Source organism: Maudiozyma barnettii (genome assembly GCF_903064755.1).
Source record: "Maudiozyma barnettii strain CLIB 1767 genome assembly, contig: KABA2_11, whole genome shotgun sequence".
Lineage (NCBI taxonomy): Eukaryota > Fungi > Ascomycota > Saccharomycetes > Saccharomycetales > Saccharomycetaceae > Maudiozyma > Maudiozyma barnettii.
The window spans coordinates 270185-285488 of record NW_024545248.1 but is presented as its reverse complement, the minus strand read 5'-3'; the positions used below and the strand labels follow the sequence as shown (position 1 = coordinate 285488).

The window sequence follows — 15304 nt, the reverse complement described above, 5'->3', positions numbered from 1 at the left end:
CCGACCAGAATTCTTCGCGACTAAAAAATCCGAAAAATAAAATCAATTTGTTTTTTAAAAAAAGGTAAAAAATTAAAAATTTGAGAGCATGTCTGGGTGTTTTCAATTGAGCAGTCAAAGAAAGGTTGGCTTAATCAGAATAAGAGATGAATTTGAATTGAATAGAAGCAGAAGAGGTTTGCATCATTTATAGGATGTTGAAACTCGACAAGCTATATTATATCAAGAGCACCGGAAGTGAAGACCCTAGTTATGACAGTTCAATATAAGGGTGCAGATATACCCGTAGAATTGAGTTCTACTTCAAATACATTAAATTTTATTCAAGAGCATATCATTCCTGACTTATTACGAGATGACCCTACGTTACAGGAGAAGATAATATTCAATAAGATTTCGAAAAATAGTAGTATTGAGAAGGTAGTAGATAGACTATGTCAAAAGGATTCGGAAAATCATTTTATTTGTATATATTCATATGGACCACATTTACAGAAGTTACTGAGCATTGTTGAGATATTCAAGAAAGTTAAAACAGAGAAGGATAATGTCAAAATCAATCAATGGACTAAAATGGCAATGTTTAAGACTGTAGAGGAAGGTAGAAATGAATTGTTGGAGAAGAAAACTATAGTACCTATATTGATCACATTTATAACTGTTTCTGCCTCGTTAACATCACCTGTATTTGAAAACGACCAAAACATGTTTACAAACCAATAAATAAAGAGACCTTTTGCATTCCCAAACATCTAACGCATCAATATAGATATATGAGTGATAATACACCTATCAACTACAGGATCTATTTATAATTTTAGCAAGATATGTATGTATATAAAAGTATGTATCATTGAGTCATATAAAAATAGAAAACTTTACGATTCTACTTTATTGCATTCGTTCAAATATTATTTGTTGAAATTATACTCAATGAATCACCAAACAACGTATTGTTCAATGGAGTCTTCTTTATGGGCCTCGCTTTGAATCAACAAACTATCTGGCTATTACACCAAGTTCATCAATCTTCGAAGAGGCCGATATGTCAACAGATAAATTGACCAAACATAGTGAATTCAAAACTGAAAGATAAAACAGAATTAGTTAGTTTAGCACCTGCTAAGCTCAGAAATCCTTGTTATTTCACATTTACATTAGTCAAATCTAGTCGTACAGCAATGGATATTTGCATCTTTTAATTGTATTGAATATTTAACTTGTATCTTTAACAAGAGTGAAACGAAAAGTTGGTTTTATATTCTCCATTTTCATAAAATGCGTAGTTTATATATGTGGAAAAAAAGAGTATGCTGACGAGAAAGGCTCATCGAAATTTTGATCCAATTACAACCCGTAGTGAAAATAACTATATATTATTAGGGTTGACATAACAAGTAAATTAAGTTGTATAATAAAGGAATTTTTCTGAAGTTTATTTTATACATATAGAGTTGAATTCATTACAAACGTTAATATTTATTCTTGTTCATCCCAACCCTCTTTCCATCTTGGTTTCCAGAAATCACAATTGAATTGTGCTTTTCCAAGTTTCTTGTTAACTTTATTGTGTGCCTGACACATCCAAGTACTTAGCTCTTCTTGAGACTTCACCTTTGGTGCATTTTCGGTGATGTATTTTTCAAAATCCTTAGCACACCAGAAACATGGATATACATGTGAGAAGATGTTTAAGAAATCTGTCATTTCTTCCTGTTGAAGTGGCGTTGGTTTCTCAGGATATTTTGCAGCCATCGCATGTAGAAACGTCCATGATGCAGATCCTAACTTATTTACATCTGGAGGATCTTCCTTGACATAGGTTCTTGAGCCAGGTATCAAATCACTTCTTGGTACCGAGGGAAGTGCAGGACTTTGTTTAATAATTACGTCATCTCGAGTCGGTGTTGAACTTATTGAAGGATCCATAGTGCTTCCAGATATATATTGAAATGATTTGTAAAGAGTGCACGGTAAACAGCTAGATATGAAGTGGATGTGAAACTATTCTCCACTCGGGAGAACAGGCTTAGTTGCTATTGTTAGTACTTGGTTGCAGTACTAGGTTTTCAATGTTTCGAAGTGTACATACAATTTACCATTCTCATTGAATAAAATGGATTTTAGAGTCAACCCTTTATCTGGGGTTTCATTCGACATATTTAACGCTCCCCCTGTTTTGATGTAAGATGAGTATTGTGTTCTTCTCTATATATATCTATAACGTTTTGAATATCTTTATATTCGTATATGAAATATATCAGAAGGGATAAAGAAATCCGTTCCGTTAAAGGCAAAGCCACTTCGTTTTAACGAAAAAGAACTTTATTCATATTAGATTTTAAGCTTAATGATGTATATTAGTTAGGCTTTTCGGTGCTATTTGATATATGATTGAATATTAGATTTAGTTTAGAGGAATGGTATTTACAAACGGATCTATATGAACGATGTCGGTTTAATCCAACCCATGTGAACCGATTTCCATACGTGCATCCTTCTTAATAACTGAAAAATCTGTTGATCTTAACGGCCTTATCACTACGTCTTTGGATAAAGATCCTCCATTTGCTATTATTTCTCTCTTTTTCCTTATGTATTCCTTAGCAGCATTCAATACTGCTTCTCTACATAATTCTTTAAGATCAGAACCTGACAAGCCCTTTGTATTCATCGCTATTGCATTGATATCGAAATATTCATTGTCTACTTCTGTATCTTTCAATAGAACTTGCAAGATTTTCCTTCTTTGTTCAAGACTAGGTAGTGATACCATGAACCGTTTAGGCATTCTTCTGAGAAATGCACTATCTATATCATTTAGACGATTTGTAGCTCCAATAATCATCACACGTCCATTCCCTAATAAACCATCCCACAAGGTCATAAACTCGGCCTTCACTGTCGCAGTGACTTCGTGATCACTTTGACTTCTTTCTCTCAAGAATGAATCGATCTCGTCGATGAATATAATACATGGTTGGATTTTATTAGCCAAAGTGAAGATAGCCTCTACAATTTTATTGGATTCACCGTACCATTTATCCATAATGGTGGACATTCTAATTGAAATAAAATTAGCACCACTTTCATGAGCTAGTGCTTTTGCAAGCATTGTTTTACCACATCCTGGAGGGCCGTATAACAAGACACCACTTGGTGCTTTCAATAAAGGTGAGTTTGCATATACTTCAGGCATGGTCAACGGGAATATCACACTTTCATGCAAATCAGTAATTATAGTTTCTAATCCACCAACATCACTAAACGAAACATCAATATCCTGAGGCATAACAACAGATGCTAGAATAGCATGTTCATATGCACTTAATTCCGTATCTATGAGTTCTGCATTTCTTTCGGTTAGTTTTGTCCATTGGGTTATCTCTTTCTCTTTAGATTCCTTTGATCTTCCTATGGGACCACCTTGTACGTCATTACGTAACTGTCGTAGAAGATACCATAACGATACACCTGTACCCACCAAAACAGAGAGATCAACAAATGCTTTAAAATCGAATTTCCTTGACATGATCGAAGTAACTAATAGCTGTACTATAGTGGTATGTATAGAGAAACTGGAACAGCAGCAATTTCCTTTTTCTGTTACAATGACAAATTAAAATACGCTACCACCTACTACCCAAATTAAGCAGTCAACTTGTAGAATATCTAGCAACCTTCTGTTGCTTCTTTCTCATTCCAAGGGCTCGTTGTAGCTATATTACAAGGACCTTTATCAAAGAGGACCTTTGGCAATTAGCAAAACTCCAAAAATCAAAGACGCTTCGTTTGGACTAGCACCCACACATTCTGTCCAACATCCGCACATCCAAAACCAAATATGAAAAATATTTTCAAATTTTTAAAAAATCAAAAAAATATTTTTCATATTCCTCGCTTCCTTCCGCTTCTGCGGGATTTGTTAAACAAACAGCCCAAATATTCACTCTTTCAATTTGGAACATCGCATGAAACAGCGAAAATAATAACTTTTCATTGTTTCTCTATGTGTGCTTACCATCAAGGATTGCACGTTGTAACACAGCTGGCTTCATATCCTTACCTCTAACACTACTCAGTAATCCTCCATAACCTCGTAAGTTCTGTAAAGCATCTGGTCTTACTGTTGTTCACTTTGTAAGGTTTCCACTCGAATACTAATAGTTTCTTGTAACTTGATATAAGTAAAAACTTTGGTGTATCTATATATATTATACGTTATGTTTTTATAAGTTGTAGTTGTCTTTCACTTGAATAAAAGAGAGTAAGCCAAAGCGTATGTAAATTAATGAGTTATACAGATAGGAGGATTAGTGGGAATAGTAATGTTATCGATATATTAAACAGGACCAGAAAAGTTAGACACTAAAATGAATGACTATCAAGAGAAAGAGATGAAATATTATGATTAAGCAACAGATAGTTTAGTTTTATTCCGTATTGCGTTAGATAATAATTTGTTAAACCTTTAATTCAAGATTCTTCAACATGGATATAAATAGGAAGTCGACTAGTGATAAGATTATTTGTCCATCTTCTATATATTATAGTAAAGTTACATTGTTACTTCTCCTCTATCAATAATTATAGAATCCCTTCATTGTGATGAGATTCTATTACCCCCTTAAGATTGTTCCATTTTTTTACTAACATAATAATATTGTAATATACTCTTCACAAGTGTATTGTTACCTATAAGTCCTTTTTAAACAGAACTAAATTAATCATGCCTCCAAAGCAACAAATTTCTAAAGCTGCCAAAGCCGCTGCCGCTATGGCCGGTGGTAAGAAGTCTAAGAAGAAGTGGTCCAAGAAGTCCCATAAGGACAAGGCTGCTCACGCCGTCATCCTAGACCAAGAAAAGTTGGACAGAATCCTAAAGGAAGTCCCAACTTACAGATACATTTCCGTCTCTGTTATGGTCGACAGATTAAAGCTAGGTGGTTCTCTAGCTAGAGTTGCTCTAAGAGATCTAGAAAAGAGAGGTATCATCAAGCCAATCTCCAAGCACTCCACTCAACAAATCTACACCAGAGCTGTTGCTGAATAAACGCGGGGATTTGCAATGTAATTTACATAACGTTAATATTATATAAATAAATTTAAGATAATACAACCCTTTAACCATATAAAATAAAATTAAGAAGTGTATTCAAAACGAATATTTGTCAGTCGATGTTGTTGTTTTTAACTACGTGAATGTGTGTTAATAGTTCATATATATTTATATATATAACATTTCAAAAAAATAAATTTGATTTGTTTTGATTATTTACGTAAAAGCTTCTCTCTACGATCTGAACGTTCTTTAATCTTGGAATACAAAAAGTTTCTGATACTGTCCCATTTTGCTCTATGTTTAGCTGGTACCTTTTTATCAAACTTATCAAGAATTCTTAAAACTGTTACTTGAGCATAGGCAGAGAAATTTAGACGTAACCAATAGATACTAGTATATGCTACTAATAAAAATCCAGCAGACCCATTCTTCATTAATAACGTATCCAAATTTAAGGCCATAATAACAATAATTTCGGAGTATGCTACAATGTGTAGCAAATGTTTATTGTCAATACTTTTTTGCTCATCAATCTTCTTATTATCTGAAGTGAATTCATGTTTCCTGTTGGTTAAATGCATATAACTTAAGATCATAAATGGTAGTAATCTATAAAACGATTTACCGCCACCAATTAACCATAGTCCAGCTACAGATAAACTTTGGAAATTTTCTGCAGCTAAAAGATCAAACCAGGTTGGATTTAAATGCGACCAATTCTGATGCATCGTAATACCATTAGCCATTATGACACCGACTAATGCAAATCTATATAAAATTTGAGGTGTCCACTTCAATAGTTTATCATACCATCTTGTTCCTTCAAAAAAGACATAATTTTTGTTGACTCTAAGGAATAACCATTTCCATGAACGATATTTGAAAAAGATTGATGCATGGAAGAAATATGTAATTGAAAAGATTAGACCACATGTGAGGGTTAAAAGATGACCAGTAGTCCAAATTAATTTCTGTTTGGCTAAGGGATCCGCCACTTTAGCAGCCTTGGTTTTCTTTCTTATTACCTGTATTGAACTTGCCATCGATATATTATAATGTATTGGATATCTGTTTTATGAGGTTGCACCTTTAACTTCTTTGTTTACAATGGTTGTTAAACTTTTTTTTGAACTAAAATTTAAATACTTCAATGGTTCATTAAAATGTTCCAACTTCCCTTTATTCTTGTCAATATATCTGTCTAATGCTAATTCTTCATCTCCCCTAGGAAAATGTCATTGGTTCCTATTTGTTTTCAGAAGGGGATGGGCTCTCTCCCCTTGTCACGGAATTATAGAGATGTGTCACTTTGCACGTACTCCTTCAGTGAGACATTAGCTTCGTGATTAACTGAAAATTTCAATATTTATTATCTACTTAGAACTTATGGATTTGAAACTCATCGGTTGTGAATACAAGTGATTGGTTTCGTAGTTCGGACGTTACTTCCTTGTTGATTATCCCTAACTATACACATACCCCATCAATAGTTTTAATTGAGTAATGGCCAATTCAAAGTTTGAATACGTTAGACAATTTGAGAGTCACGATGTGTTACTACCTCAAACCTATATAGTGGTAAGAGTAGACGGTAAGAAGTTCCACGAATTTTCCAAGTTTTATGATTTTGATAAGCCTAATGATATCAGGGCATTGAAGTTGATGAATGCAAGTGCTAAGAATGTGGTATTAAAATATAAAAGTGATATGATTCTTGCATTTGGTGAGAGTGATGAATACTCCTTCATTTTACGTAAAGATAGTGTGCTGTTTAATAGAAGAAGTGACAAGTTAGCTACCTTATTTGGATCATTATTTACCTCTAATTATGTAGCTCTATGGCCTAAATTTTTCACAGATAGACCATTGGATTTAAAACATTTACCATATTTTGATGCTAGATGTGTCCTGTATCCTTCTCTTCCAATTGTAAAAGATTATTTAAGTTGGAGATTTGTGGATACTCATATTAATAATTTATACAATACTGCATTCTGGCAATTAGTACTCAAATGTGGAATGACGGCTCAGGAGTCAGAGAACAGATTATCTGGTACAGTAAGCTCTGAAAAACAAGAAATATTGTTTACTGACTGTGGTATTAATTACAACAATGAACCAGAAATATTCAAGAAAGGATCCCTTATAACTAAAAAAGGTGACATTATTCATGTCGATGTGATCAAAGAAATTGATCAATTATTCGAAGGATGTTAACTTTCGTAAATAGCATAATTCATTCAATCATTTAAGTGCATATTGTAATAAACATTACATAGTTCTATAAATATAATATATTAATAGACGTCTCATTATTTGTCAAGTAAGTTATTTTAGAGTGGTCTGTTAATATGAGGTTGTGCACAAGACCAGCTTCGTGCACATTGTATATTTTTGTTGAAGTTATTTCGTTGACTTTATAATTATAAGCCCAAACATATAATTTCCCATGTTCACCTCCGCTAAGTAAAATGACTTCATCCTTATTAGATCCTTTTTCTATGATACAGTCAATCAGTGGTGTAACCTCTTCTTCATTTTGATTAAGGTCCCTGGGTAACAGTTGTAGAGTTTCCCATTGTCCACGTATACTCCTTCGGTAAATAATACATCCGAAATTATTAACATTTGCCAAATAATACCGAATATAAGATGTAGAATACTTCTTGACCTTCAAAAAGTCTACATAAACTAATGTGTTCTCTTTGAAGTTTTCGAGTTTATTGGAAACATCAACATTAATATGTTGGGATTCGCATTTCTTATCAATAATTGAATATATAAAATTATCAAATGATGCAATAACTAATTCGTGTCCGTCACTCTTGACACAATTGATAGAATCTTGAGTAATACTCTCCCATTTTTGGAAATCCTTGAGAACTAGAAAACATTGATTCATAATTTCATAGCGAACACTATAAATATGGCCTAAGACGGTCCCCACAGTAAAATCAATACTCACATCGGTCTCTGTCATTATGGTCAGACTTTGAACTGTATCATGTACATTGGGTAAGAACCACTTGACATTTTCTATCGCTTCATTTTGATTTGTAACAACGTTTTCTTTCCGTATGAAAGGAAATACTTGCACACCATCAGAGAGATTTACTATCAGATATATAGACTTAGATCCAGCTATGAATATATTCTTAATGATCTGGGTACGGGATGCAACATCCTTATATTTTGCAGTCAGTATATCATCACTTATTAAAGTTGATTTATCAGGTGTTGCTTCACTGACGTAATGAAGTTCGATGTTAGTTGGGATATCAATAGGTGATTCGGCAATTATTAAATGTTTGCCAATTGAGCAAAAGCAATGTATGAAATTACCTTGACGGCATTTATAGATAATATTACCATCTATATTCATTATATATATAGTGCACAGGTTATATGTGTAAGTAACTCATTGTTATATGATTTTATTTGTTTAATGTCGTTATGAGGAAGGATATGTTACTTGGTTCTTTCGATGTTCTTTTCAACTGAAAAATTTCGCGTAGTTATGTCAGGTAACTTGAGTCAGACATAAAAGAATATCATGGAGGGAACCTTATTGTCAATTTACGTCATTCAGTAGTCTAAAATGGTCGTCTGTAATCCTTTATTTGAATCCTTAAATAACAGCAATTAAAATCTTGTATATAACACACTTTAGCGTTTCCAATTTCAGTTGATAACTAAATTTGAAACAAAATTTATTTATCTGAATCAAGATTAAATCAGTATTCAAATCCATAATTCAATTCACGTTCATTTTAAATAGTATTTCCTGTATTACTCCTGAATTTGAGTTTGGGATCACTGATGCAGTACCCATGTCTTATAACTGTTTATATCTTGTTCGATATGACAATTAGTCCTTTGGTTCTTATGAAACCAAGCCATCTATAACAAATACCATGTACTTGAATGCATTCATCTGGAATCATTTTAATGAAAGATATTTTTGAGAAAATATGGAAATGTACTACAAATATTTACTCTTATATTTATAAAGAAGTATTTTTTTAGTAGAATTGAGGAATGCCAAAGCTAATCAAACTCGTGTATCGGTCCAATTATTGTAATCTAAATATTCTCATTCATGTGTGAAGTAATTGAGAAAAAGAAAAATAATGATTGATTATGTATTTGGAGAAAATAAGATAAAATATTTAATGGGTTATCAGTCAATATGCTAAAGAGCAAGTATTCGACAATATATATAGATGTCATGATTTTCTCAATTAGATAGTCATTAATAGAGAAATTCTCATCAATTACGAAATATATTATCATTTTGAAAGTCTCCTTTGGGGTACCCCAAAAATTATTTGATTGCGATATAGAGAGTTCAAGTGTCTAATAGATATTGATATCTGTATACTCACATTTTCATGTGGAGAGTTTTAGTCTCAGTCTTAGTTTTAGTTCCATATCAAAACAAAAGGAAGCTTATAGATAAATAAGTTAGAAATTTAAATATTTTAAAAGTATAGGTCTCAAATAATATTTGTGACTTCCTTAAACCATAGACTATAGTATCGCAATAAAACAATGATATTACGAACTTATCTTAAGCAAACCTTTAAGTTTAATTTCTAATAAAAACTGAAACAAGTACCTCAACCTAAATTAAAGTTTTCTGAAGCAGAGAGTCATAATATTCATGGCTTCCAATTCTTTTTTAAGAATGATACAATAGACTTAAAAATAGTTGAGTTTTTTTGATCATACCGATTTCACCTAAAATATAGTAAAAACTTAGAAATGGTTTTTACATAACTTCTCAATTTACGTATCATATTAAGCCGTTGTATAATTGGTCTATATATATATATATATATACTAGGTTATTTTTCCATCCTGCATATTTTCGTACTAAGACGTCTCAATATTTTTTGGCGTCATAAATTATTACTGCGTCACCAAGAAAGTAACAGCAAAACTCACAAACCAGACGTTTCACAGGCTCTTTATATATAGTTTTAAGTCTTTCACATGCTTCATTGACCATCTTATACTTTCACATTCTAGTTTTTGGCTCTCTCTTTGTGTATTTAATCTTCACATGGTAGTTTTAGTCCTTTATAATTTCACATGCTGCTTCTTTATATATAAATACCACTTTTCAATAGTTTCTTTTCTTTTCTTAACAAAATGCATGTCCCATGTGTGCCATTATCGTGAGTAATTAACTTATCTCCAATAATTTAACTTAATTGGAGTACCACATTCTAACTTTAATATTATGTAATTGAGAATAATATGTATCGTGTATTGAATGATATACACACTTGTTAACTATATAAATTATGTGCATCCCATAATTGGAATCATAATAAATGCATCACCACAGGTATGGAGAGATCTATTCATTGTTGTTGTCTGCATCGAAAATCAATAATTACTTGAAATAACGCTGGTATGAGCAAACTGCCTGAATATATTGAGCACTTAACTCACCAAATGTAACTAAGACGTAATATATATTCTAAGTAGCATCTCCAAATAAATAGAGCTTCTTTAATAACAAGCAAGCCAAGGTGTCACACTTTGCCATGTATTTATGCGTCCCAAGGTCCACGTCCGGGTGACTTCTCAAAAATTGAAGCTCGGGCAGAGTTTTGTATGGCAGAATTCGTTTTCCAAAATTATCGAGATCATTTTGTGTCACACTGCCTGAACCGAAACTCGACAAAAATGTCGATTCTGCCTCGCAGTTTCTCGTCTTGATGAGGGTTTTAATGGTGTGGATGTGCCCGTAATAAACCCCCGTTTTCGAGGTTGAATGGTCCCATTCCTGGTGGATTTGGCCACTCACTTTGCACGATTCCAGTTTCTGCAGTCCTGAGTTCCTGGTCAGGGTGACTTCCAACAATTGAAGCTCGGGCAGAGTTTTGTATGGCAGAATTCGTTTTCCAAAATTATCGAGATCATTTTGTGACGTGCTAAGGTTGTTCGTACAAGAGGATAGAAATACCAGTCCTCAGCTAACCTGCGTTTCCTGGAACTTGTTCCATTTCCCCCAAAGTTTTCTCCCTTGGTCTCCCATTTCTTGGTGCGAATCTGCCCGTTGGAACCCCTTCTCTTTCTTATCGTTTGATGATTTTAATTTTACTGGGTATTTTAAAGTAATAAAATTCTCATTTTGAATTTATTTATTTTTCTTAATAGATTTTATCTTTTTTTAATTGATAAAATTTACTAGAATTTTGTATAGCATTTATAAATATAGATACTAATGGCTCAAGTTTTCAGTTTTCTTTTTACTTTGATGAAGACTATTGCTGTTAACTAAAAAAAAAAGTTGTTTATTTTTATCATTGTTATAATTAGCAATTAATTGGAAATTATAACCTCATTGTTTTATGTAATACAGTTTACCAATTCTGATGTTTAAGGGTATGACTATCGACCATTCACAGTCATTATTAAATAAATACTTTTTAACCAAATTTTAAGAATACATATAATCAAAGAGGGCAGCTCTATAATTTTTACAAAATTCTGTCAACATTAACTTATTGGTACCAATTACAAAATACCAGAGAAGCCACTGTAAAGTATTTATAATTTTCTTTTTGTCCATTTATATAAAGTAAGAGCACCAGAAAGAATAAAATATTACATTATAATTATTCTGGTACGATTGTTTGCTAGGTTATTTTAGGAAAGTATCTATTGTGATATTAATATAAAATAATTAATCTATTTCCATTTTTGAGTTTTCAGAGAATGACGAACTATTCGGATGAACTATATTTTAGAATATTTTTGTTTATTGATAAGAGCAAAAGTACAGAACAAGTAGTAAATTTTTGCCAAGCTAAAAAGAACTCAAAGCAGAGGATGGGAGAAATAAAACTGAAGTTAAAAATTAAAAAAATGAGGATCTGAAACCAAAAATACTCCGCGACGGGGAATTGAACCCCGATCTGGCACGCGACAAGCGCCCATTCTGACCATTAAACTATCACGGATTTAATTTCTGGAATCGTGGTATCTGAAAGTATTGAATATAAAACTATTATAAACATAAGAATAGATTCCAATAATAGATTCCTGAACTGAAGCAAACAGAATGTGTTGTGTTAAACAGAGTTCTACTTATATTAGCTGTCTTCCCCTTCAGGTAGGTTAAGCTAATGTTAGCCTTTTTAGTGCTGCCGCTATATTTTACAGTATTCGTTCCTGTAGATAATCTGAGATAGAGTGTTTGCCTCTATTAGTCTCTTCAAGCTTTACTTTATTTAATTCGGACATTTTTTAATACGATAATTGATCGGTCTCTTTATATTATATATAATTTATAGAACGAATAGAATCTAACTTCCAATGTAAGTTCAGAATTCTTTGTCTTTATATATTATTTAATTTTACCGATATATCATTTCTTCTTGCTACCTAAACGATTGATATCTAAACGATTGTTAAGTAGTAAACTGATTACCTAAACGATCATTGGTTAAACGATTGTTAAGTAATGAACTTATTACTAAACGATTATGACCTAAACGACTATTACTTAATAAATGTTTAGTTCTTATTAGGACGTTTTAGATATCTTGGTTCCAGATATTCTCTGTCATAAAGGTATTTCTTTACCTATTGAAATTAAGTGTTGTGCATATTACTCTTAATTTCTGACATATATTATAATATCTATCAATGTCATCAACCTTCAAAAAGTTTCAAGATTGGTAAAACTCCGAGAGTCACCTCAGCGTGTACATTAATACTGTTGAGATAAAATCAAAGGGGAAGAAGGAACATATCAAGTTTACACCTTTCGATGAGTTGATGTATGGTGTGCCATTCTTCAACATTTTATTAAGGGGAACACATATATCCATATGGAGGTTAGCCATGTTAGAAGCACAAAAAGGTATGTTTACGATCGGAACAAAGGTGGGAGGACGATCTTCAACACTGCAAACAAAACAGAAACATATATACACAATGATTATGGACGAGTAAGTTTCTAAAGATTGTTGGAGACTAAAGGGAATGTCTCAGGAGATATACTATCCAAGAACTTTGAATAAATGTAAATATTAAAAACCAATAGGAAAATACTCTAGAATATTGCTGACTACTGAATCCTATTTTTTATAGAGCGACAGCATATATAAATTAAAGAGTAAAAGAATAAAAAATTTACGACCAATAGAAATTGTTGATAATAATAAAATAAGCCTATTCCACTGAATGTGAAAAAAAATTCAAACCGATCATTCATAAATGACATGGTTTGCCAAAACACAAAATTTCAAAGTTAAATTGTGTGTGTTCACCTTTTAAACAAATTTTACCAAAATATGAAAATTCCAATAGAACATAAAAAAAATATTAGTCTAAGGTTTATGGAAAATAGGGCAAACCCGAAGACTTGTGTAAACAAAATGTAAATAGTGATATTAAAATACTTTTAAAAAATGTCATTAAAATATGTAAATATGTGTATAGAATTGAAAGTATGCAATTGTAAAGTTTTTAAAAAAGATTATTTGAAAGAAGAACTGAAAACAGTGTAAATGTGTATGCGTGTATGAAATGTATCGAAAAAATACTAATAAATGTTAACTTGGATTAGCGATATTTAAGACTCTTTGGGAATCTGAACCGCTTGCACTATTTTGTGGACTACCGAAACTAGAATTCTCATCATATTCAAAACCAGTATTATCGTTCGGACTGTCCTCCTGAGCATGCGTAAAATTGTAATATTGTTCGTTTGAATTAAATGGCCCTTCATTAAAGAAACTTTGATAATTTTGTTGGTTACTCAATGGAGAATCAACCAAACTATTATTTGAAAGTTGACTACTACTATTATCGAAATTATCAGGCGAAACCGATCTATCATTAATATTTTTCTCATTGAAAGTAGTAGAATGATGATCATCTGTATTTTCAATGTTATTAACACTCTTACCCAGTATGAAATACCAGAACAATTTGAATTTGTTCATCTTATAAGTACTAACGACCTTCCCATCTGAGTCAATGAAATCAATTTTTTTGGCCCGTATACAAGTAACATAAATGAATAAAGCAATGATAAGTACCAATGGTATCCCTATACCCAGACAACAACCAAGGACAATGTTTCTATTCTTCTTTGAAAGAGACCCATTTGTATGCTTCTTTGAGTTAGCAGTACTTGATGCACTTGGCATTAGTGTTACAGTGGTGTAATAATTGGAAAGAACCGTCCTACCTTCGACAACACTTGTCAATGTACGTTTTCTATCAGAAGCAACGGTAGTTACATCAATGGATGATGATGTTATTGATGATATCGAGGATGAGGTTGTAGAAGATGAAGAAGAGTTTGAATAGGATGATGAACGTTGTTGTGACGATGATGACGACGACGAACTTGAGGTAGATCTAGATGAACTACTTGATGACGATGAAGAACTCGACGACGAAGATGTAGATGATGAAATAACATAATAGGTAGAAGATGAGGAGGATGAAGAAGAGAAAGAACTGGAGGAAGAAGACACTATTGAAGGCAGCAATGGGCGGTACGACGAAGAAGAAGATGATAAAATTGATGAGGAGGTTGGCGGAATATATGTCGATGATGAGGATAATGATGAGAGTATGTTAGACGACGATGGAGGAATATAGGAAGAAGAACTGGTTACCAATGATGATGACGATGATGGTATAGAGGAAGACAATATTTCAGAAGTGGATGGAACAAAAACTGACGAGGCATCGATTAGGGAAGATACTGAAGTCAACTCAGTTACCGGCGTGGTAAGTGATTGAAATGTATCTATACCTGTTACAGGAAGTGAGGCTGTATTACTAATGAGTGGATCATCTGTATTAGCTACTGATGTCTGTTGATAAGTATTTCCATCTGTCGCTACACCAGGATCAGTAACCTGTGTATTATTATTATTATTAGCATTATCTGTATAATCATCGGCAACAACGTCCTGTGATCTCGTTCCAGTGAGTAATATCGCTAGAGAAAGAACAAGTCGAAGTAACAGCATTTTTTCTTGTTATAAGTCTATTAAGTCTGGATTACAGTGCACACTACCACTGAATATTGAATCAAAGACAAGTACTAGGGGAATCGATGAATTTCCGAATGTATTAGGGCAAAATTTTGGCCTTCGTTTATTTATATATAATAAATCAACAACACTGATGCAAACGTAAACAAATGCGTGGAATGGACCGTGTCAATCAGAACAATAGAAGTATAACTAGGCTAGATAT

The 15304-nt window shown here is 32.6% G+C and overlaps 8 protein-coding genes and 1 non-coding gene across 9 annotated transcripts; 3 read left to right on the top strand and 6 right to left on the bottom strand.

The window, feature by feature from the left end:
* Positions 1 to 252: 252 nt before the first annotated feature.
* On the top strand, positions 253 to 723 carry POP6 (ribonuclease P/MRP protein subunit POP6; the record flags this gene model as incomplete). The annotated part of the gene is made up of 1 exon (XM_041552687.1): positions 253 to 723. The coding sequence occupies one exon, from the start codon at positions 253 to 255 to the stop codon at positions 721 to 723; it is 471 nt and encodes a 156-aa protein (XP_041408621.1).
* A 756-nt stretch (positions 724 to 1479) lies between these two features.
* On the bottom strand, positions 1480 to 2160 carry ERV1 (flavin-linked sulfhydryl oxidase; the record flags this gene model as incomplete). The annotated part of the gene is made up of 2 exons (XM_041552686.1): positions 1480 to 1981; positions 2093 to 2160. The coding sequence occupies 2 exons, from the start codon at positions 2158 to 2160 to the stop codon at positions 1480 to 1482; spliced, it is 570 nt and encodes a 189-aa protein (XP_041408620.1).
* Positions 2161 to 2458: 298 nt separating this feature from the next.
* On the bottom strand, positions 2459 to 3532 carry MSP1 (Msp1p; the record flags this gene model as incomplete). The annotated part of the gene is made up of 1 exon (XM_041552685.1): positions 2459 to 3532. The coding sequence occupies one exon, from the start codon at positions 3530 to 3532 to the stop codon at positions 2459 to 2461; it is 1074 nt and encodes a 357-aa protein (XP_041408619.1).
* A 1197-nt stretch (positions 3533 to 4729) lies between these two features.
* Positions 4730 to 5053, top strand: RPS25A (40S ribosomal protein eS25; the record flags this gene model as incomplete). Its single annotated transcript, XM_041552684.1, has 1 exon — positions 4730 to 5053. The coding sequence occupies one exon, from the start codon at positions 4730 to 4732 to the stop codon at positions 5051 to 5053; it is 324 nt and encodes a 107-aa protein (XP_041408618.1).
* Positions 5054 to 5271: 218 nt separating this feature from the next.
* Positions 5272 to 6105, bottom strand: KABA2_11S02992 (uncharacterized protein; the record flags this gene model as incomplete). The annotated part of the gene is made up of 1 exon (XM_041552683.1): positions 5272 to 6105. One exon carries the CDS (start codon positions 6103 to 6105, stop codon positions 5272 to 5274), a length of 834 nt encoding a protein of 277 aa, XP_041408617.1.
* A 460-nt stretch (positions 6106 to 6565) lies between these two features.
* Positions 6566 to 7279, top strand: THG1 (tRNA guanylyltransferase; the record flags this gene model as incomplete). The annotated part of the gene is made up of 1 exon (XM_041552682.1): positions 6566 to 7279. One exon carries the CDS (start codon positions 6566 to 6568, stop codon positions 7277 to 7279), a length of 714 nt encoding a protein of 237 aa, XP_041408616.1.
* A 64-nt stretch (positions 7280 to 7343) lies between these two features.
* Positions 7344 to 8444, bottom strand: KABA2_11S02948 (uncharacterized protein; the record flags this gene model as incomplete). Its single annotated transcript, XM_041552681.1, has 1 exon — positions 7344 to 8444. One exon carries the CDS (start codon positions 8442 to 8444, stop codon positions 7344 to 7346), a length of 1101 nt encoding a protein of 366 aa, XP_041408615.1.
* A 3523-nt stretch (positions 8445 to 11967) lies between these two features.
* Positions 11968 to 12039, bottom strand: KABA2_11S02926. Its single transcript has one exon. It is a non-coding gene; the product is annotated as a tRNA-Asp (tRNA).
* Positions 12040 to 13638: 1599 nt separating this feature from the next.
* Positions 13639 to 15075, bottom strand: MTL1 (Mtl1p; the record flags this gene model as incomplete). The annotated part of the gene is made up of 1 exon (XM_041552680.1): positions 13639 to 15075. One exon carries the CDS (start codon positions 15073 to 15075, stop codon positions 13639 to 13641), a length of 1437 nt encoding a protein of 478 aa, XP_041408614.1.
* Positions 15076 to 15304: the final 229 nt, after the last annotated feature.